Source organism: Antedon mediterranea, chromosome 7 (genome assembly GCF_964355755.1).
Source record: "Antedon mediterranea chromosome 7, ecAntMedi1.1, whole genome shotgun sequence".
Taxonomy (NCBI): Eukaryota; Metazoa; Echinodermata; class Crinoidea; order Comatulida; family Antedonidae; genus Antedon; species Antedon mediterranea.
In genome coordinates, this window is record NC_092676.1 from 24,078,933 (window position 1) to 24,104,391 (window position 25,459).

The following is a 25,459-nucleotide window of genomic DNA, read 5'->3' on the forward strand; positions in this document are numbered from 1 at the left end:
AAACAGTAAATTCTTTTGTTTCAACAATTCAATGTACAGTAGTGTGAATAAAGATTAGTGTGTGTTTTTGTATACTTTTCAGCTTTTAGAAAAGCTGTATTATTTCAACTTGGTACACGACTTGAGTTTATACATGCTCCCTTCTGGTTAATTAGTTACTGATTGATTAGATTTAGAGAGGGTGAACTTGTTTAAACCAGTGTTCAGTAGTCAAGTGCAGTTTTTAAAATTGTTTGTTAGTTGATGAAAATAAAGTAGTACAAAATATGGAAACATTCAAGCTTGGTTTAATATTTACCCTGAAAGTTGGTTCGTACAGTACTACCAAAGTTGGCAATTATTGTGCACATGAAACCAACTTTCCCAGGTCAATAAAAATAGTCCTTATGGTGTGCAATTGGCATTTTTATTTTAAAGATGGGCCAAAGAAATTCTGCTACTACTGTATTCTACCCCGCAGTATAATGAATTGTTCCAAATGTAGAAACATCTTGTTAATGTTGATCTTGTTGAAAGGATTTAAATATTTTACACAGAGTGCTAAATTGGGTATACATTACGCCATATGTCCCCAAATAACCCCACTGAATTGAATTATAGTACTCTAAATGCCTCCACTAAACTGCAACCAGCTCATTAAGCGAGCACATCCAAATTGAATCGTAGTAGAGGAATGGTTTACGATACGATCCTCCATCTCATGTCGTAGAACACTTCACAGGTCTGTCAACCGTGCGTACCTTAATGACTCTTTCATACTTCCATCCACTTCTTGCCATTCAAGGATTTTTACAAACCTGAAGATAAGAAAATATAACACTTAATATTACCATTTTGATATCGTGTACTGGGTATACAGAGAATAAACTATAATTATTTTTTCGATGTCCTGCTAAGTAGATACTGTGGTTGTGTAGGATATCGGGTATGCATGAATGCTGTACTTTTGATATTGGTGAAATTGGATTTCTGTGTCATCATATAGCTTCATCATTTCGTTTGCGGATAATGTTACCAATATTAAAGTGCTCATTGAGAAAGTACATAATATTATTAATGTTAAATATGATTCTGGTTTTTTTTATTGTACTCTCTTGAAAAAGGTTGCTGAAAAGTTTGTTGAAAAGTTGCAGTAGTAATGATCATTGTTGATTTGGAAAATTAAGCATTGAAAATAAGAATTTAGATTTTTTTGATGAGCAACTCACTTGGACATTACCGATCCTCTTGGATTTACTGATCCAGTTTATTGCTACTTACGTAGTAGTTGGATCTTTCTAAAGTTACCCATTTGTATTCAGTTACCTCATCTCTGCAATCAAAGCCTAGATAAGAAGTTGAATCGTACAGAAATAGGTCATAAAAGAGAATTGAAGTTGGCGTAGCATAAATGGACATTTTATGTACTCCTCGCCAGGTGGATTATAGAACTAACCAGATTTTCAGTAATATCAGCCGCCACAATGGTGTTCTATGATCAGAATAATAATAAAGCATCGGGATGTTGTAATATGTGTTCTTGTAATGGTTCTACGGTCATTCTGTCTTATCTTACGTCTCATAAGTGTCATGCGAAAAGTGGATGGCTTTTGCAAAGAGTAAATAAGGTTTGTTATATAATATTTTTATACTAATTCCTTATTTATTGCCTGGTACTATGATCGGGTATGACAATTACAGTCTCAAATATTCACATCTACTTAACATAGTGATACTTTATGGTAATGGAATAAAAGAATGCAAATTTTGATGATATGTTATTGTTAAATAATATTAATATTTAAAATAGGGAGTGCTATATTTTTGTCATAATATTAATAATGCTAAATAAATCTCAAGACTAATTGGTTACCAATACATTTATTGTGAAAGTACTATTGTAGCCAATGAACAAAGATGAAAAGACTCTAAATTCAATGGATGCCTATATACAGAGACACTCTATTCCTAGTAAATAGGTGTCATAATGGCCATTAATGAATATTCATAGGTTATTCTCTAAATGCATATTTTTATTTGTCATCAAACATAAAATATTTGATATGAAAATGTATTTGATGCATTTTTATATAGTCACATTTTTAGTTGCTTATATGATCAAAGTTATGTAGTTTTCCAATTAAAATTGTGCATAGTAATAATTTAAATATTCCTCAGAATTACAGTACATTAGAACATTCAATTGATTATCTATATTTTATCGAGATTAGTCCAATATTAAAGGTCTAATTTCAACAATTTAATTTCAATATTCTATCTGATTTACATTCTGTACCAACTCAATTCATTAGTGGGCTGTGTATATGAGCTTAATGTGACCTTCATTTGACCTTTGATTGAGATAATTGTATTAGACTTGATTGAAAAATCTAAGGTAATATTCCGTAATAAATTTGAAAATTGAATCTAACTAGTTCAATTTAATATCATTGCGTACCATATTGAACACTGAGCCTAATTATTTTCTAAATCGCTTTTCCAAGACAGTTGGATTTAATTCAAGTATTCTTATTGTTTATTTTGTTTTCACCGTTAATATTTTATTAAAGTAGTAAACAGTAATTGTATTTTCCTTTTTTTCACCTGGTTTCCAGTTTATTATAATCTTGAACATATATGTACAGTAATTTCCTCTAGGTATTTCATTCATCAGACCAGGGAGTTGTTATTAGACAACTCCCTGATCAGACAATGTAACAATAGTACTGTACATCCTCAGTGGAACTCGTAATATCCCTTTGTGGTCCTAGGCAATGTTATTAAGTACTATACTAACCATGTGTAAGTATTGTCATAATAGCAAGTAATTCCCAAGGACATGAAAGTGGGTATCCGAAGATTTGAACCCTGACCTCACACATGGAAACACCCAAAGGCGTAACATCTGCATTTATTTCAGATTAATTTTAATAATATACTGTAAGTGTAAGTAAATTCAACTAAATAGTTTTAAACACTTGCCATGTTATATTTATAGATTTAAATAGTGCGTGGGAAATGCAGTGAATGAAGTTCTTTCAAAAGTGTATCATTGACATGAATAATTGCCACAGACATGTATCGATGTTCGTGGTTGAACTCTGTCGTCCAAACACCTTTAGGTTTCCTGGCCTACTTCAATCAATTTTTATTATGTTGTAAACAAGCAGTTTCAGTTGACAATTGAGAGGTTTTTATTTAAATTACTATCTGTTGATTCAACCAAGCTAGTATGATAAATAATTAAATTAAATATGAAAAAATGTTCTGGTTCGTGCCTAGTTTACCTAGATAAACTAACAATAGCCCATGGTTTACAAGGAGGAGCAAATTATAATAAGTTCTTTAAAAACCCCTCTACAGGGAATGGGCTAATCTACTGTACCAACCACAACTTCACATGGCCACATTCCAATTTTCACTATCATTCTTGAAGAGCAATATAGCTAGAAAATGATATTGTTCACAAAAATTGGGAACTTCCCAAGTAACCAAGCACCATCATCATTCCTCAAGGCTTTCCTCAAGGAGACAGTGAGGAGGGAGATTTCAAGGTAAAGTGGCACAGAGAGTAATAGGTTACTAACACCACTTTTGATTTGATTTGTGTATTTGAACACATTGTTTATCCATACTTTGTACGCTTGTTCTATTCATGGCTTTCTTTCCCCCCACAATACAATTCTGTACAAAGTTGATGCTCAACTTTTAATCAAGTCAACTGAATGAGGATGTATAAATTGTGATGATGTGGGTCTTCAACTCATAACCTAATTTAAGGAGTTTTTAATTATGATTATATCGGGTAATTATTTGGTTAAATACGCTTTTTTCGGCATCAATTTTAGAAATTCGTCCAATTTAGCGTTAATAGCGTGGATCATTTGTAGATCAGTATCTGTTTTCCATTGAACTTGAGTATAGGTTTTGTTTTAAATGTCAAGCCTTGATATGCTTGATTGCAATCTTCCACAGAGACAATAAGCCACTAGACAGCCTGGCACAATCTAATATTAGCCAAGAACCAAGAGTGCTAACTAATTAATTGCGTGAATTAATTATTCACCACTGTTTTGCAGTATTAATTAGTTATGAAGTTGTAGGCTCCTCCCAGACTTTTGTTAATTGATTTATCTATTTCATTGTGGTTTGGTCTGGTAGTTTATTATTGTTTTTAAATTTAATTGTTATGGTGTATTGTATACGTCTTTTGTATTTTCTCTATTGAGTGGTTGTACATAAGTTTCAGATGATGACCATATATCACATGTTGACTTTAGAGAGATAGATAGGTATTATAACTGTAATTTATATCAAATTAAATAAACAAGAGAACCTCATTTTCGCCGTCTTTTAATCCTTTACAAAATTAATGTGCATAAAATATGTATGGTAATTGTTTACTATGTTCAGTGGACAAGAGTCAGTACTTAATAATGTAATTACTGTTGGTAACTTGACCAGTGCAAGCTTGACCGCTGCAGACATATTTAAATCATTAATGCACTGGTTGTTTTATTAATAGTAATACAGAAACTGAATAATATAATATATAAAAATCGCTGGGCTAAAAATACTTATGTGAAAGTGCGATGGTGGCTTTACTAAAAAGCATAGCAAAAGCATGCTAATACTATAGTACTGAAAAATACCTAATTAGATTAATAATACAATAGAACTCACTCCTATACTTCAGGGGACACCCCTAGTATAAAGGGTCTTTCACACCTGTTCCGGCACGGTTCCGATCCGGCGCCGGAAAATCCAATCGAACGCCAATGTTTCGTTTTCACGCAGCTACGCACATATCGATTGGCGCATAGCCGCGTGAAAACGAAACATTGATGTTCGATTCGCCGGACCGGAACCGTGCCGGAACAGGTGTGAAAGACCCTTTAAGCAGTTGTTGGATCCTGAAGGGGTCCCCTTTATAGGGTTGTAATACTCATCATCAAAAATGATTGTTTTATAACAACTAAACTTAAATTAATTCCTTGAGTTAATTCTATGTATTCATATAATAATGCAAAAGAAAGAAAGACCACAGTAACCAAAAATAACTTCACATTTCTTTATCTGAGTACAAGCTTATAATAAAGCAATTACGCATAGCAAAATCAATACGTTAGCCTGTAGAACTAGCACATGCAAGGCTTGCATTTAAACTGTGCCGGTATTAAAGCCTCTCTAATCAACTGCTCTATTGATTTAGGTATATTCCTCCTAAAAGCAATGCATAATTATTCTTCCAACAGTTGAGACTCCTTTCAATTGGTCATCATTGTTTGACCATTGAAACGTGGTAGATATTAAGAAGTTATCCATAGAATAATGCATTAGTATTCTCAATTTTGTGTTTTTTAATATATAAATTATAATATAGTATTAAGCAATACAATGATTGTATAGGACTCCAATTAAAAATCATTTGCCAATTTGATTGTTTAAAAATGTGTAGCTTTGTTAATAAATTTTTATTTTTGCCAGTGGCATGTTCGGATTCTCAAATTCAGTCCAGTGGCCAGAGAAAACTACATTACGTTTTTTTTGGTCATACTAGTATGTTTTTCACAGAATCCGGAATGTGTTAGTATGAATGGTTCTATACCACAGTACTACACTATTTCATAATATTTTCTCTAACGTCTGCTGGGCTCAGTGTGAACAAAGGCTTTAAGTTAAAGATATGTTCACATTGAGCCAGGCAGTGGCCTTTAATAAAGAACACTGCTGGGCTCAGTGTGAACTACTGTAAGCTTTAAGTTAAAGCTATTTTCATACTGAACCAGGCGGTGGTCTTTAATAAAGGACACTGCCGAGCTCAGTGTGAACGAAGCTTTAAGTAAAAGCTATGTTCACACTAAACCAGGCAGTGGCCTTTACTAAAAGACATTTCCTATCCATACTGTAGTGAACTTTCCTTTTTCGAAATACCAGTTTCACTACCGTAATGCATACAAATCAAAATCAAATCAATTCATTATGTCTTCGGCAATTTCAAAATCAGTCATTTTAAAAATGAGCAGGCATACTTAATACCGCTCATCAACTATCCCAATGCATTATGAAGTATGTGATATGAACCTACTTAAAAGACCATACACTTGATGATGGCAAATATCATGTGATGCTTGAATGTCAACTTCCTACTGAAGTCTACCATACATGTTTACATTATTTTGGTATAAAATTCAGTATTATTATTAAATCATAAATTATGTTTTTTTTTTCTTGTTTATCGATGTGTTTTGAGGTTTTAATAAAATAAAATATGACCCCACCCATCTGTTCATGCCATTTACATTTGAACAATGTTATTCTTTTTAAGTGTTAATTTTTTTTTCTCGTAAAATCTGTAAAATCTTTTTCTGGTTATTAAATTATTTAATCATGATAGTTCCAGTTCAATCAAAATTGAAAATTCAGAATCCAGAATGTTTGAATTAATATTTAAACAGAAAAATGTTTATTTTTTACAAAATATAAATCAACTAAATGTATATCATCTTTTACTCTTAAATCTGCATTTTATGTAAATGAAGTACCATTACTTTTCACATAATACATCAATTTATTTCACCTTTAAGGAATGTTTTAAAGATTATAAATTATACACGCTTTCTCTATTTAATTCTTAGAAAATGAACCAATCTATTCTATAAAACAGTATTAATGATGTACTGTAAACTAAAATGCCCAACAAGTACAATTAAAGTCTTATCAGGGGCCATGACAGTATATTTCCAAAAATGGTTGCCACATCAACGGCTTTTATAACCTGTAGTGTAACTATCATATTCTGGCAAATAAATATATTTTTCCATCGGTTCTGCACTGTTAAACACGATAATATTCTGCTCGCAACACCACACAAGCTATTACAGTTTTTATGGTAATTTATTATTATCTGATGTCATAGGTGGTGAAGGCATGCATATTCCAATTATTTTAGAAATATTTATGCTGATAATAACAACAATAGCTATACATAAATAACAATTGTGTCTTTTTCACTAAATTTTATTGCAAAAATATCTTGTTCTTTCTTCTCCCGACAAAAAAAATTATAATTTTCTCCGGCAAGTAAAATTATTGTTATTAATATTATTGTTGATACAGTAGTGTATTTCATTATTAAATATTGCAGATGAAATACTGTATGTTGAATTCTTGTCTTTGTTCAGACTATTTTTATTTTAAGGGACCACTTGTTAATGTTACAAACTGTAAAGCCGTGTCTGACACTATTCTTTATGTCACAAAATAATGTGCCCATGCTGTATATGGACATGATGTCATACCACTACCATATTTGGGTATTCTCTACCATATTTAGGCACATCGCATTTTTTTTTTTTGCAAAATAGTTTAATAGTGTAGACAGAGCTTAAGAAAAATCATCAACAAAAAAATATGAAACATAGTTCAATGATGATCTTTTTAATATATTATTTATCAATTAAAATAATTTTGATAAAATAATTATTTTAATATTATAAAGTTCATTTGTTGTCAACACAGTTGAAACATTGGGTGGTCTTGCATCATAAAAGCTACAGTAATGATAATCCGGTTACGCTATTTTACTTATTAACAACCAATACAGAAATTATTCAATGTGAACAATATATGCAAAATTTTACTTGTGATTTCGAAACTGAATGTTAGTTTCACTAACAGTTTTAATAGTTAAGAACAAAGCAAATTTTGGAAATGATCAATCAATCAATAAAAAAAATATTGGTTGCGAGTTAAAGCACATTAATTTCTGCTGTTCAGTTCTTTAGACGTTGTAGTATAGTCTACATTCATTAATTATACTTGTATCAAATTGGTCAATGACTTTTCGTTAAATGGAAGTTTATTTTTAACATGTCGTCGCCTTCTTCCATATGGAAACCAACAAAGGATCTGATTCATCAAGAGCAATTGCACTTTACACTTGCCACTCGCCGGTGGACTAATCTTTTGGATAAAATACTCGCTTGTAACGCCTTCAGCCAAAAACACGCCAACTAAACCGATCATGTATTAGTTTCACAGATTCTTTATAGGATGGAGGTAAATTATAATCTATTTGTAGTATTTATTTACTTGTTTTCTTTCTGTTTAAATTCTCTGATAAACTGTCTGAAATTTGGTAGCGTATTCTTTGATTGACATAGGTTTAATTTGTTGTACTTTTTCAGAGAGTATTTAGGAGCTTAGTATTAGGTGTTGTGATTGGTGAATTTGGATTCTAAATCATTTGCATATGGCATCGTTTATTATCAATGTATGTGTATAGAAATATGTGTTGGTATGTGAATTACTTTATAATGTATTAAATCTGTAGAGGAATCAGATATGATCAAATTCTAGATTAAATAGAATGAAAAGATATCTCAACCATGAAGAAAATAGTATAGTCCTGTTGCAGGTAATTACACTCAGTTCATTATAATAAAGATCTGTATGGTCAGTTGAGTCCAATACAATATAACGAGTATATTGTAAGTTATATAATTCTAGTTCAATAAATATCTGGTACAATACTGTATGTATTATTTTAAATGAAGACACACATAAAAAAGAAAAGGAGGACAGTTAGACGGTAATTTCTGTCATTTTCAAATGTTTCGGAATATCGACTGAACATGCGGTCTTATTAGTTAAAATATTCTCATTTATCTATTGTCCCCAATCGAAAGAAAACTCTTAACATTGTTTTCTTTTATATAGTTAATATATTATGTAATAAAGTATAATGCTCTGTTTACACTGTCAAAATATATATGTACATGATGATGTCATATTTGGACATATCACTACCATATTTGGGCACATCACACTTTTTTGTCAAACTAGTTTGAGTGTAGACATTGTTTTAAAATGTTTCTCATCTATTTTCTATAGCTACCTTTGATTGGGAAGTCTTAACAGTTGTTTTGAAAACTCCATTTAAAATCATTATTTAAAAGAAATTGAGGTAATTTTATTCACCCAGTATATTAAGCAGTGATTTCCTCTCAGCAGTAAACATGCTCAAGATAGAATTGTACTTGATGTTAAAAATAACCTTTCCATTTGTTAGTTTGTAGGTTTTATGTGTTGATGTTTTTGAAGGTCAGGGTATAAACAGAACATCCTAGAAAATTAGCTTTCAGACTCTGTAAAAACATGTACATGACATGACTGATAAATTAATATATTTGTAAATGTATAATGTTGATAGGAATAGGATATAAAATTATTCTTAATATTTAGCAATAACCTATAGCAATATCCTGTGTAAAGCAATGTCTACACTATCAAACTTTATGTGACAAAAAATGTGCCCATATATGGATATGATGATGTCATATCACTACCATATTTAGGTATATCAATACCATATTTGGGCACATCACACTTTTTGTCAAACTATTTCAATGATGGTGTAGACGGAGCTTAAAATCAAAATAAATGTTTTATAATGACAAAAAGCATGATCATCGACATCACACAAATAAAAATATTTATTTTTATTTAGCCTATTTCTTGCCTAGGTTGAACAGGATTGAACCAAAAAGAGTATAAAGATATACTACTGTAGTAAGCTATTCATTGAACATCATTACCAACATTACAACAGCAAAGTTCTTTATTCGGACATCCTCTACGTTTCTTTTAATCCAATATGTTCCGTCTGATAAGGATGAGGAAACTAAAGTACTGTAAAGTATCTTGCCCAATAACAAAAACAAGTTGACATAAAGGTCTTGAATGTTCACATACAGTTCAGTAGAACTCCCTCCTTTGGGACACCCCTATTCAGGGGACACTCTTACAGTAAGTAAATAAGAGGACACTTTCTGGTGTACCAAACGAGAAGAAATATGCAACATTACAGCCAACCCTATTCAGGGGACACTTTCTCATGAATTGAACAAAGGATGATAAATGTATTTATAGCCAACCCCTATTTAGGGGGCACACGCTAAAGGGGACACTTTGGTCCTAAAGGTATCCTTTCCATCCTTTCCAGGATAATAATAATAATAATAATTTTCTTTCTCATGAATATTTAATAATAAATTTGCATAAAAATGTCTTTTAAAAATACCATACATACAGTACTCAGACTTAATAGTATTTCTACTTTACGTTATAAAAGTATGTACTTTTATGTGGTGTAAAATTATCGTTGGATGTGAAACAGTTGATATTTATGATGAGCAGTTGTTGTGATATAATATATGCTCATTAATATGCGCGCTATATATTTGAATATATACATCACATGAATACATATTGGTTTCTCCACTGGTGCATAAAATGAATAACAAAAATAGATACATACTAAAAGACTAGTGGTGCCTACCAGCCTATTTTGACAGTTAAAAGCTGAAATACCATACACTGAATTTAAAACGATCTTGTTTTTAGTGCAATGTTTTAGTTGTACATTAAAGTTTACATGTATTAAATCCTGAACATGAAATCCTATACTTTATTTTATTGTACTGATCTGTATGTTTGACAAAAATAAATCCGGTTAAAATGCTCTTTTTATGTATTATAATAAAATAATCAAATCATTTTACACTCAGTATTTTGAGTGACATTTGAGGGTATTTTGAGTGAAATTTTTGGGTATTTTGAGTGACATTTGAGTGGATGTTAGTTGCAGAGAAATTAAAATTTTAAAATGTTATTCTAATAGCAATCTTTAGTACAGTCTGATTTCATTTCCGTTAAAAATATTAAAAGTTTACCAGCTGTTATTTTAAAATATTTTTTATCTTTAGTTTTGAAATGAAGAATTTTATACTTTTTTTTTTTGCAATTAGATTTTAAAACATTTGATTTGCTTTTAAATCATGACACCGACAGAAGAACCCTATAATAAAGGGATGACTTCATGACAAAAAAAGTATTGAAGTGCAATATTAACCCTACAGTAATTACAGTAGAGTGAATCTACTGTACTATTACAGTGACTATAATCTTGTAAAATTTAAGATGTCTACTCTATCAAACTAGTTTGACAAAAAAAGTGTGATGTGCCAAAATATGGTAGTGATATTCCCAAATATGGTAGTAACTTGCTATCCATATTATGGGCACCTCACATTGTTTTGTCACATAAGGTTTAATAGTGTAGACAGAGCTTTAATCTATTTCTTGCCAAGCTAATACCTAGATAAACTGACAATAGCCTATCCCTCTCTATGAATAAAAAATACTGTACATTACAAAACAAAAAATCAGTCTTCAAGAAACACCCCTATAAGAATCGTCTGATAATTCATTCTAAGGACTCTATACCATTGTTGTCATTACTTTTCGTAACGCCAATTGTGTGTGTGTTTAGTATATAAAATCTGTAAGCAAAATAATAATTCTTTTGTTTGTTTTTTTTTGTGTGTGTTTGTAGGAGTTTGCAACGTTAACCAAAGAGCTAAACCATGCAAGGGAGCAGATATTAGACCGAGAGGAAGAGATTGCTGAACTGAAAGCAGAAAGGAACAACACAAGGGTTTGTATACCAATAACAATTTCTTTAAATCCTGATACTACAAAATTCCAAAAGAGGTGGTTGCTGTCTGCAGTCTTTCATTGAGACTAGATTTTCGCGTTGACTATATGTTGACTGCCCACCTATTACGTCATTTCTATGATATGCCCGCATACGCTAGACGACTCGCACACCGACGACAAATTTGAGCACTTGTTCAATGTTGGCGTTCGCTTTCTGACATGAATACCAGTTGACACCAAATTACATTACATCACACATTCACTGGCACGTCAACGTAAATGTCCACTTTAATCTAAAAGTTCATATATCTGTCGACGAGAAACAGTCGACTACCACCCATGTGAACATACATTCACTGGCACGTCAACGTAAATGTCCACTTTATTCTAAAAGTTCATATGTCTGTCGACGAGAAACAGTCGACTACCACCCATGTGGACATGTACTTTGTTCACGTTTATTCAAATCTAAAAGTCCCTATTGATATTTTGACACATTGTTATATACTATCAATATGGGTTTTGACAGGTAGAATAAAGACATAAATAATTGGGAAAGAATTACTTAAAACAGAACCATTTCCTAACTAATAATTTGATGAATATAAATAGAGGTCATACTACGATTGAATAGCAGGAGCCAGATATCTTGAGAATACATCATACCTTAATTAAAGCCTTCAAGTAAACAAGAAAAAGAGACACATATATATGCACAGTGCAATGTATTGCGTTAAATTAAATATACTTTTTTTGTAGTTTCTCATTTTAAAAGGTTAAATTTTGAGCTAGAAAAATTAGATAAACCAATGCTTGAGATACATCACTTGTATTGATTTTTTTTTAAATGCTTGTTCAATTAAAAAATTAAGCGCTCAAAAACTGAGAGAAATTTAAATGCAGATACCGACATAATGTGCTTTTACTATTTCGAGCAATGTTAAATATACAATAAATAACTCTAAGATTTTAATAAGCTTTTGCCTGGTCCGTTGGTTTATTTGCAAAAAAAAATTTAAATTGGATAATTTAAAAATTGTGGGCATTATTGTACAAATAAACTTACTTTACACAAGCTTGGTAATTTACTTGGCAAATGAACTACCCATTCCTATAAAGATCCTCTAATGAGGACGTGCCACGGATGAATGGGTAGGATCGTCCTGCTGGTATTGACTATTGCGTTTCAGTTATGATTCTGATATCAGACAAATTTATTCTTTCCATCGAGGTATAATTATTTCTATTTTGATGTTGAAACTAATTTTAAATGTCCCAATTGGACATAGTCTTGATCTAATACGAGTTGACTGTCTATCATAGAAAAATAAATCTCTAAAAATAAAAATTATATAATAGTTACACACTGATATCTCCTATTTTTGTTATCCTATGTAACTGTCTGTACATATGCTAACTATCCGTACATATGCTAAATATCCAAAAATAAGATTTTGGCCAATAATATGAGCAGCACAAGTCATTTTATGCCAATATATAATCCTATTATCAACAGTGATATTATGTTACACTTTTCAATTATAAATGATAAAAAGCAGCTTTTGTACAATAAACTTGATACAGTATTACTGTATATAGATAAACACAATTTTTGTAAGAAGGCCTTTCTAAAAAAAAACATGTCCTCTTAATAGGGGTGTCCGTTGAATATGGGTTTGCCGTAGTAGACAATATACACAATATATTGCTCCTTGGTTAGTGTCTCCTATGAACATGGGTGTCTCCTGAATAAAGTTGTCCCAAAGGCAGAGTTCTATCATAATTTAAACAAAACATTTTTTAGTTCTTCACTTCTGTTGATAGCTTTGCTGCAATGTACTGTATGAAAATCACCTTTAACAAAAGCCTTTATCTAGTTTAAAATAGTCATTATTTTTTAAACAGCAGAACATCAATTTATTAATGAAAGAAAAAACTAATGGATAGATTTATAAAATATTATGTCAGAACACATTGATATATCATTATAAAGATATGGCACTAAAAGATGTGCAACTTTCAATTGAGATGTAAAGAAAAAAGATTCCAAGTTCAAGGCTTGCATATAATAATGCAATTAATGTGAAAACATAGTCTCGTTTCATATAAAACATTACCATTTTTAGGCAGTTATATTTTATAATGTGATAAATATAATGAATTTTAGATTGTTCTCTCCCTAATAGAACTGAACTTCTACTACAATGCTTTAAAAAACATAGTCTTAATGTAAAAATGATGCATTGTATTTCATTATTATAAATTGTATTCCCTTAGAAATGGAAAAGTTATTTAAAATATATGAGTATATAAGTGCATTAGTGTAATTATAAAAAATGCTAAATAAAATGTTTTATCTACTTTAATTGCGTTGTTAATGTTTGTGGGTTCTGTACAGACTACTTGTCAGATTGTACGATTGTATTTTTGTACAGCAGAACCCATATTAACTGGACACCTTCAGGACCCAACAAAGGGCCTTGGATAAGGGTTAGCTATAGTGTTAAAACAACTGATCATCATTCATTTCATGGGAAATGAAATAGAGGTGTCCCCTTTTCAGAGGATGTTACAAGGAAGGTACAGAAATTTTCAATTGCATTAAAGTACAGACTGTACTGTTACTATAGTAGAAATTTATTTAGAAAAAAAAAAGTATGTTTTTTTAGAGATTTTACAGTTTTTCATTGACTTCGGTTTCGAGATAGTAGAGTCATGGAGATATAACAGTTGTGTAATTTGGATATTGTGTGAATTAATGTCTATTGTGTATGGTAAATAATATATTACAAAGAACACTATAAAAATACATAAAAAATGCAACAGGATAAGATAATAACAAAGAAACCACAATAGGATTATTTAGAAAAAATAATACTTTACAAAAATTTGAAGGACATAATAAACTATACATTCATGCATATATTGTACTCTATTGAACTTGTTGAAATGATCTTGGAATAGTATTAAAGCTGGTTAGTAGGTAATAAAATCTAATGCTAGAATAGAATCATTCCGTTATAGTTAGCAAGCGACGCTATAAATTCAAATTGAAAACCAGAGAATTGAATTAGTGTAAAGGAATATAGTTTATTTCCTACATTTACCAAAGGTAGAGAAATGTATTTAAGTAAAAGCTGACGGATAAGTTTAACAACCATTTATATTCAAAGTAGAGGTCGTTGTACTTTGTAATTGTAAGTTGATGTTGCAATATATTTTTTAAACATAAGATGCTGTTTATCAGTAACTATTAAGAGTGGGTGCAATCAACAAAGGTGAATAACAGTTGAAAGTACTAGTGTAATAAACATTTATTTCCAAAAAATTCTGTTATTACTCTTAGTCTTTAGCACCTAATACAATGTTTCTAATTTCTTTACACATAAAAATGATCCATCAAATATCCCAAGATAACCAAAAAATGAAGAAGCAGGAAAACCATTTAAACCGCTCCATTCTCCAGCAATGTAGCAATTGTAATCTAATTCTCAATAATAAGTTGATCTTACTAGTGTTGATACTTTGTACTGATAATAGTCTATTTTGATATCATATAAGGAAGCACACTATAGTATTTCCAGTAAGAGACCACCTCGTGGGTGTTTTTTCCACCCACAAGAACCCTAATTAATACACTTAACAAAGCTACAGTTTAATGTAGTATTGCCTATGAATTAACCATACTGTAAAATCTTAATTGGGGATTTATTGTTGGGAAAAAAAAAACAAGATTACAGTACGGACCAAAGGCTAATACATAAACACTACACATTTTTTTTATCGAGAAGAAAGCCATTAAATACAACAAATAAATTATAGAACTGTTCTATTCTAATATACTGTAGAGCAAATGTAAAATATTATATAATAAGAAATGTATTCACCACTGAAAAGAATGTAGCAAATAAATGTGAAACATCAACAAAATAAAAAACACTTCTAAATCACAACAGCTTTTTGAAGCATTTGTAGCCAATTTCCTTCAGTATCAACAACCAATAGGAAGGCATGTACATTTCCCATGTCTGCAGCTGATAGTTTGTAGCTAATAAACATGCTGGAGAAAACACACAGAAGTTCTCTAAGAGGGAGAGTTTGATTTTGACATCTTGTTTGCTCTATTTAATAACAATAGACTTTTATAAGCATTAGCTCTGTCAAAAATATGTGATGTGCACATATATGGAAATGGTGATGTCATATCACTACCACATATGGGCATATCACTACCATATTTGGGCACATCACACTTTTATAAATCCCTTTCCTTTAACCAAATAAAGAATTCATATACTTTGTTGTAATACTTTCTTTATAGAGATTCATATTTAACATAATTGCAAATAAAAGTAGATTTATAATCATCAAATTATTATCATTTCTGTTTTTTTTAGTTGCTTTTGGAACATCTAGAGTGTTTAGTATCCCGGCACGAGCGATCACTCAGAATGACGGTGGTTAAACGTCAAGCCTCCTCTCCCGCTGGCGTCTCTTCAGAAGTAGAAGTACTAAAAGCGTTGAAATCATTATTTGAACATCATAAAGCGCTCGACGAAAAGGTGCGCGAGAAGTTAAGGATAGCAATGGACCGGGTAGCATCGCTTGAAGATGAACTTATACAAACGCAAACGGAGAATCAAATTCTACGGGAACAACATGTACGCTTAACGAATCAGGAAAAAGAACGCAAAATATCTTCCACAAATTCTAGTCATGAAGATATACCAACAGGAATTAGAATGTCTAAGGTATTAATACTATTAAGTTGATTTACTAATAAATGAAAAACATGTCATATTTTATTATAAGGTCTCACTTGGGTCAGCTTTTTCTCAGTCTCACAGATTTTCTCATATTTTACCGATTAATTTCTTGAATATTACTAGAAGATATTCAATTTGTACAATGCCTGTCAAATATGTAAATAGTGTACATTTTTCAAAAAATACTAAAGTCTTAATTTAAGTTTTCTTTTCAGTTTTAAATAATTAAATTTAAGTTTAATAAAATAATGTTAAGAAATTAGTATTTAATGTAAAGTTTCTTCTTTCATTTACCAACTTTCTCCGACCACCATTTCTAGGGGGTCAGATGAACATTACATTTGTTGGATACAGTAAATGATCTACAAAACCAGACTCCTGGATATAATATTAGACCTGTAACTAAATAATTTTCAATAAGAAGGTGTGACTAATTTTTATGTAAACACGATTGTGTTCCTCTTGCAGCGGTTGTCCAACGGCTCGATCGATCCAGATGACGACGTGAACAGGGTCATCGAACTACAAGACACACTAGAGAAGCAGAACCATGAGCTGAGGATGTCTCGAGATAGGGTGTCAGAATTCTCAGATAGAATTAATGAATTGGAAGACAAGCTAGAAATTATGCAAAAAGACCTGTTTAAATCACAAGATGCTAGTGGGAAGTATCAAAAAGAACTCCGAGAAGTAAGTTTTGTTTTCGTAGCCTTGTAGGAGGGTTAAATGGCCGAGGGGTTAAAGATATTTGATTTGATTTTATTTTATTCGGTTTCAACATAAGATTACAAGACAATATTAAGACAAAAAATTTTTGGAAAGATTAATGAAAAAAGACTGAATATGTCATTTTGCAGTTTTAGTAAAGTTATTCATTTCCGTAGAAAACAAAACTGTAAACAAATAACGATTTCATTTTTAAAAAGACAAATAAATAGTTAATTCAACCTAAAACTTCCAGTCAATTCGAGTATTTTTGCTTTACAATTACAGTTTTTTCAGGTAAATTTTTTTTAACAATCCAATTTTTATCAAATTGAATAATATTATGTAACATTAAAATGGCATATTAAAAACAAATTAAGAAAATTAGGAAAAATATATCTTTTTAAGGTAGTGGGAGTTTTAACCATAGCTTTAACAAACCTGTTTGTCTTTAGCATGGTAAAACTATTGTCTAATAATAAATTTGAACCTCTTCTCATCATCATCTACCCACATCGTGTGCCCTATTCATCCTTATCATTTTCATCATCCTCACCTTATTATGTACACCAGTGACTATCTATATTCTTGATGTAGAATCCTCTAAAAATACATGTTTTAGCAAACTTTGCTTTAGTTAAACTGACAGGCTTTATTTTCCAACACCTTTTTTTTTTGGTTCTTGTAGACACAATTAACAATCCATACATTTTTACGTTATCCAAAGAAAATTTTTTATAATCAAATTCTTATCATAAATGGACCTTAAAAGAATGCTAATAAATTTGACAAACAGATTTTCTGTTGGACTTTGTTCTTTAAAAAACATGAACAGTGAACTATCAATGCAATTTATTAGTCGTAAATAAACACAGAAAAAAATGGTTTTTTTTTATCTGGCTCATACCATTTACTTATAGGGGTGTTTAATAAATATTATTTAATTTTGGCTGCTTTCTATCCAGATATCAATATCACTTTTGTATATATGGTTTATCTTGATCTAATTTATTTTTAATGTATATTTTACTTTCCTTTGAATTTTAGACTATAAAAAAGTAATAAATAATTTAAAAGATTATTATTGTGCTTTTCTTATGTAGCATAAAGTAATTTATGAACGATAGTAAGCGTATAAATATGATACAATCAGCATAAGTTTGCAAATGTATAAAGAAAGATAGTGGGATGTGTGCTTCCAATTATCCACTCAATCTTTCTATAGCTTTTATATTTTTGCCTACATTCTACAGGGCAATATGGAAGTTGATCTATGAATTTGTTTTTATTGCTAAAATTGTTACCACTCTGGTAAAAACATTTTTAATGTGGAGGTTACCAACTATGTTTGATTAGATTTGATCTTGTGTAAAATTGCAACCCATAACAAAGTACTTTTCATTTTAATAAGTAATCGCTTCAAAAAAATCTTTATTCATATTTAATTCATCTGATTGACAGCAATATGTTACAGTATATTCAAACCTTTTCTGTTCTTTTGACGATATTGAATGTACAGGTACTAAACAAGAGAATGACATGACAACAAATTGTCTTCATGGTAACATCATTCATAGACTAACAGATTGGAATATGAGATAAACATTATATTATATTTTGTTGTGTCCGTTTAATATAAAGTAGATGGTATTTACAGTACATGTAATGTTCTAAGCAAGTGGGTTGATGAAATTAATTGTGAAATTTAGCTCTCGGTGAACACTGTTCATATAAATGGCCAATTAGTTATAAGCCTCTTAATGGATTTGTAGAAAATGAAGTTGATTTTAATGTCTGTCTTTCCTACCAATGTTTAAACTAGGCAATTCAACACAAAGATGAAGTGGATGACAGGATAGCCACGTTAGAGAAGCGTTACCTCAGCGCCCAGAGGGAGTCTGCGTCATTACATGACCTGAACGATAAGTTAGAATCTGAATTGTCTAATAAAGAGGGTCTTCTAAAACAAGGGGAAGATCGCACACGGCAGCTTATGGAGCGCTTGGAAGTCGCTGAACAGAAGTTGACGCATTCGATACAGAAAGCGGAGGCGTTGCCAAGTGTGGAAGCGGAACTAGCCGAGAGAATGGCTGCTCTCTCCCAGGTATGAACTATGTTATCACTGCTAGTGCTACCTACTTAAGCTCTGTCTACACTATAAAACTTTATGAGACAAAAAATGTGATTTGCCCATATATGGACACAATAATATCATATCACTACCATATTTGGGCATATTAATACCATATCAATACCATATCAATACCATAGTTGGGCACATACTTTTTGAAACTATTTTGATAGTGTAGACAGAACTTTAATCATCATTCATCAGAGCCTGTTAATGACCAGTGTATCCAATTATGAAAAGATAATTGATTATTATGTAATTATGTTCAAATCATTTCTATTTTAAAGAAATATATTTAGTCATACTTTCCAAAATGCAGACCTTATACTGTAGTCTCAAATTCTTTCCTAGTTTAAAAAATTCATTGTGAAAAAACACATTTTTTTTTAAGCTCTGTCTACCCAATAAAACTAGTTTGACAAAGAAAATGGTATGGTAGTTATATGACATCATCATGTATGGGCATATCACATTTTTTGTCACATAAAATTTGATAGTGCCCACAAAGCTTTATACTGTATTTTAAAATTCTTTCCTAGTTTCAAAAATTGTGAAAAAAACATTTTAATGTATACTAACTTTAGCATCTCAAATTGTGTTTAAAACTGTGTCATTTAGTATTGATATTGTATATAGTATTTACTGTATATAGTTCAAATGATGTTTTTGTGACATTTGATGTAACAACAGACAAATAATTAATGTACCGTTCTCTTAAACAGAAAATTGTTAAATAATATACAAAGTGTTAACAAATGTCCATTATCTTCTCAAAATATTTAATTAATCTCTCCAAGCGTCATTTTTTTAAAGGATAATGTTTTTGCTTGAGTGCATCTCGAAGGCTCATCTACTTCAAATGTTTTTACTTTCAGGCTGAAGAGAGGCAGGGAACAGCCGAGGAAAATCTAAATCAACTCAAATCAGAACTAGAAGAATGTAAACAAGAATTAGACAGGGTAAGTAAAACATCTCTGTTTTTTCTCTCCTGAAATTTTTTTGTTAATTTCTGTTTTGTATTTTTCCGATTTTCTTAATTCATTTAATAGTATAGCAACAAAAATTGGTTGTGGAAAGGCTTTAGAAATTACAATTTATTTAGGATGCAATTGATAGATTGATTTATTGACTTATTGATTGATTTATTGACCTATTGATTGAATTGACCTATTGATTGATTGATTGATTGATTGATTGACAGACAATGACATATTGATTGATTGACATTGATTGAGTGGGAGATTGTTTGAACAAATCATGAAATAATTGATTTATGATTTACCAATTGATTCATTGATTAAATGATTTGAATTGATTCATTGATTAAATGATTTGAATTGATTCATTGATTAAATGATTTGAATTGATTAAATTATTATTTATCGATTGGTCAAATGATTGATTGATTGATGAGCTTTATTGATCAATCAATCAATTAATTGAATAAATGAATGATTGATAAAATAAGTGATATATGATTTAATGATTGCTTAAAGGATTTATTGATTCATTGATAATGATTTCAATTGATTAAATGAGTATTTATCAATTGATCAAATGATTGATTGATGAGCGTTATGGATCAATTAATGGATTGAATGAATGATTAATAAAATAATTGATATATTGATTGCTTAAACGATTGAGTGATTAAATGATTTCAATTGATTAAATTATTATTTATCAATTGATCAAATGATTGATTGATGAGCTTTATGGATCAATTAATGGATTGAATGAATGATTAATAAAATAATTGATATATTGATTGCTTAAACGATTGAGTGATTAAATGATTTCAATTGATTAAATTATTATTTATCAATTGATCAAATGATTGATTGATGAGCTTTATGGATCAATCAATCAATTAATGGATTGATAAAATAATTGATTTATTAATACTTATATCAAACATAATTTAGGCTCGTGAGAGAGAACGAATGAATGAAGAACACAACAAGAGGCTATCTAATACAGTAGACAAGTTATTATCCGAGTCTAATGAGAGGCTACAAATCCATCTGAAGGAACGTATGGCTGCATTAGATGATAAGGTAAGTACCATGGCTTCATACTGTAATCTCTCTGTTCTTGATATGCCTACTTAACATATTACAATTTTTACCTATGAATATTTCAGGTAGTAGATAATCATCTCTGTTGCATAAGATGGATTAATTCTAATAAGCTTTAATTCGATCTTAAAAAATGTTTTACATATTTGAGATTTATTTAATATTGGCTGTTAATATTTATCCCTTCAAGCTATATACAGTACAACCTTTTTATTAAAAGGACACCTTTTAAGCTTAAAAGCTCTGTCTACACTATCAAACTAGTGTGATTATAGCATTTATTAATTTCATCAATATTTATATAATTTTATTTACTTTTTTTACCCAATAGCACAAGTTTTACCACTTTATTAATCTTTCAATTTATCATTATTAACTTACAGTATCATGTAAAGCTCTGTCTACACTATCAAACTAGTGTGTGATGTGCCCAAATATTGTAGTGATATACTCAAATATGGTAGTGATATGACATCATCATGTCCATATATGGGCACATCACATTTTTTGTCCCATAACGTTTGATAGTGTAGACAGAGCTTTAGAGACCCAATAAAGTGTCCCCTTAATGGGCGTTGGCCATAGCATTATGACATATGCCCTTTGTTAAACAGGAACATGTACCCTTAATAGGGCCATGTGTTCTATTGTAATTGGTATTGCATGGATGATTTATTTATATGCTGTATTACAATGATAAATATATTACTTTTTGTAGTGGAATTGCAATAAAGTTTATGACCTTTAAAACTATATTTTGCCATTTATATGGTCAAAGTTTCAACAATTTGTTGTCAATAAATATTAATTTATTTCTAAATCCGTTCTCAAATTAGTTTATATAATTTTATCCCATATTCAATATCATAGTTGGCTGGAGTCATTGCCATATTCCTTAAAAAAATTACAGGGTTGAGGAACTTTGCAATAATATTTTGGTACAAAGCTAAAAGAAGTTGATTTCTATTTTTGCTCAATTTAAATTCACAATGTTCGGAACACAGGACAGTAACCTTTTACTAAAGTAGATCTCCTGTACTGCTGTCAGAACTTTATATAGAAACGATTAAAATTGTCACGGTTGAATGCACCGCTAATCAACAACCGAGTTAATCCAATCACATCGTTTCATTTATCACATCTCTTTGCATTTGCCTTACAAATTAACTGATAATATAAACGGAAGAATTATCTTAAAATCTTCACACAATATTTTGATTTTTAACTAATCGTCCATATTTGTGTTAAATTCAGGAAATCGGTTAAAGGGGTATGGGATGGGAGTTGTTCAAGCATAACTTAATCTAATTTATTCATTTGACCTTTGTACTCCTTACTATTCCATGAACTGTCAAACATTATTTATTGAAATTTACTTTTAGTAAATATATCATTCATAATTTTATATGATATTTCGTGATGCTTTAAGGAAATAATTTCAAGAATCCAACCAAAATTGTATTGATCTAGTTTTGTAGCAGGTTCTCATTATCTGTGTCTATATAATTTGCCCAGTATCAAGGTAAAATCTGTAATACAGTATCACATCATATGTGGTGCCTGTATCATAGGCTATAAGCTTATTATAGCTTATTTTGTATAATTAATAATATTTCCATTATAAATCTATGTTCCACAAACACTAAACTCTGATGATGTCATATCACTACCATATTTGGGCACATCACACTTTTTTTGTCAAACTGTAGTTTGATAGTGTAGACAGAGCTTTAGTTTGCCGACCCAGTTAATTTCTTATGTACTCATTCAATTATATGCACATTTATGTTAATTTTTTCTTTCTGAGGTTTTATAAATATTTTGCAATATTTCATAATGAGAAAAGATATTTTCTTTTCATGTTCCACATCATTTTTCCACAAACCTTAGTTCGTTGACCCAGTTAATATATTCTCCTCCTCGTAAATTAAAAATAAGCAATCATGTTCTTTTATGTTTGACCTTACGGTGACCCTTTAATTGTGTGATAACATTCAAGACTGAATCCATATTAAGTGTTGATTATTTTTGCTGCAGATCCAAATTTACGTATATTAGAGACTTTGTTATTTTACCTTTTATTGTACCTTATTCTATTAATCTTGGTTTATCCGTATCTTTGACATAATGTTTATATTAATTATCTTTAATCGCTTTTTATCTTAAAAGCTTTGTAAATTACCAAACTAATTTCATTACTCCAGATACGACTAAAAGGCTTTCCAATTAAATGTTCTTTTGTATTTTTCTCTACCTTTAAAAAAAAAAAAAAATTCTAAATTCTTGATTGAAAAAAGAAATTTTACTATGAAGTTGAATACCTTTCTCAAAGAGTAGAATGAAATTTACCACAAATTGTGTTATTAAATTAATACAGTTATTTTAAAATATTTCTCTTTTTTAAAACAAAAATAAGAATGCACTGACTCAAGAGTTAGACCGTACCCGTAAAGCTCTCGACGAAATCCAGCTTGAAAAGGAACGGTTAGAAGAAGATTACGATCGTTATCGTATCGAGCATAAGTCATTAAATCGGCCAATGTCTTCAGATGTCATGCCCACTGTGCCGGATGTGGTTATAGGGAACGCAACTCAGGAAGTAGATATGGATATAAGCGGGATGACTGGTGGAGTAATTAGACGTCCGCAAAAGGGCCGGCTACAGGCTCTGCAAGATGATCCGTCTAGGGTGAGATGCGGTTTTGTAATCAGTATTAACATACTTCATTTTCTCTATCTTGTCATATTCATCATCTACTCTTACTTTATCTGAATCATCATCATTATTCATTTTCTTATGATCATCTCCACTACCTCCATGGTGATGACATCATTATTATTGACATGATATGATGTCATCACCACGCAGTGACAACCATGATATCACCAACACCATGATCTTTGACACCAAACCACTATGATATTAGGGTGCTTTCGATTTATGACGACAGAGAACCGACCTAGGTCAGATCAATTGATGTTCGTCGGTCATCGTCTGGACCTAGAAACCAGCAATCCTGTGTCGAGATGAGGAGTGAGAATACGCCTCCCAATATCTTCACATGATCACCATGAACTAACATGATATAGCTTGGTCGTCGGTCATCAATTGTCAAAAATAAAAACTTTCCTAATGAATGTCATGACCACCACCAATCATCACCACAATCATTGTTACCATAATTACCATCATTCTATCAATATCAACCTCATCATGATTATATCATCTCTAATATTTTGAATTTATCAAGGCTATCAGATTTATTCTATTAGTAATTCTTGTAACTTCAATCAACTCATTTCGAAATAAGAAAAAAATGTAAAAACTATTTAGAAATGATTGTAATAAGAAATGATGGTTCAAAATTTGAAATTAATTTAATAAAAAAAAACTTTTCTTCCATTGCTTGAGGATACAAATCTAACATGTCTAGTTTTTCTATCATAGTCTCTTAAAATGATTCTGTTAATATTTGACTTTTAAAAAAGCATTTACTTAATACTTAATAGTAGAACTTATCAATTTATGAAATAAAATATAACTGACTTTAATACATTTATAAAAAAAATTGTATACAGTAGCACTTACTGAAGATTGCGTTTGATCATCTTTGTTTACTGTCAAACTTATCAATCAAATTTGACAACAAAAAACCAAACGCAACAGGAAATTTTGTTTCCTTCAAAATTGATAAATTAAAGTATACATTCAATAAAAGGATATACATACATTACACATAATAAACCCCAAGTCTTAAAATGTATTATAGAGAGAGTTATAATATGGCGTAAATTGAAATCGGAATAGCATCAATTCGAGTGGTCTTTCACACGTGTTCCGGCACGAATCCGGTCCGGCGCCTGCAAATCAAATCAAACGCCATTGTTTCATTTTCATGATGCCAATCAATAAGTGTGTAATCTCGTAAAAACAAAACATTGGCGTTTGATTCCACAAACCATAGTCAAACAATCTGTCTTCTCTGTGTGGGTTGTGTGCACCCACACAAGAAATACATCTTTCAGAGAAATTTTTTTAAGAACCACTTTTTTGTTTTTTGTTGTTACATTTTAGGTAAACACATTAAATGAGCAGGAATGGGAGAAGGCAGAGCAAGCGAATGTTCTCGCAAACATAGCTCAAGCTTTTGAGAGTGACGATGGCGGTATAGCGAGGGACGAAAGCGAGACTGTGTTTGGTGCTGTTGATATGTTATCTCCACAGGGTCATACCGATGCACAGACGCTAGCGGCTATGTTACAGGAACAACTGGATGCAATCAATAAAGAAATTATGT

General features: G+C 30.7%; 1 protein-coding gene across 9 annotated transcripts in view; it reads left to right on the forward strand.

The window, feature by feature from the left end:
• LOC140054924 (liprin-alpha-1-like) overlaps window positions 1-25,459 on the forward strand; it is a 74,175-nt gene that overhangs the window by 24,225 nt on the left and 24,491 nt on the right. For 8 of the 9 annotated variants that reach the window (XM_072100046.1, XM_072100053.1, XM_072100051.1 and 5 more), the window contains 8 exons: window positions 11,378-11,479; window positions 15,879-16,232; window positions 16,716-16,937; window positions 18,775-19,056; window positions 19,959-20,042; window positions 21,009-21,140; window positions 23,578-23,850; window positions 25,237-25,457. In XM_072100046.1, the coding sequence (XP_071956147.1) occupies window positions 11,378-11,479; window positions 15,879-16,232; window positions 16,716-16,937; window positions 18,775-19,056; window positions 19,959-20,042; window positions 21,009-21,140; window positions 23,578-23,850; window positions 25,237-25,457 (1,670 nt within the window). Of the gene's footprint in view, window positions 1-7,892; window positions 8,041-11,377; window positions 11,480-15,878; window positions 16,233-16,715; window positions 16,938-18,774; window positions 19,057-19,958; window positions 20,043-21,008; window positions 21,141-23,577; window positions 23,851-25,236; window positions 25,458-25,459 lie in introns of those variants that run through there. The other variant, XM_072100055.1, reaches the window with a different exon arrangement.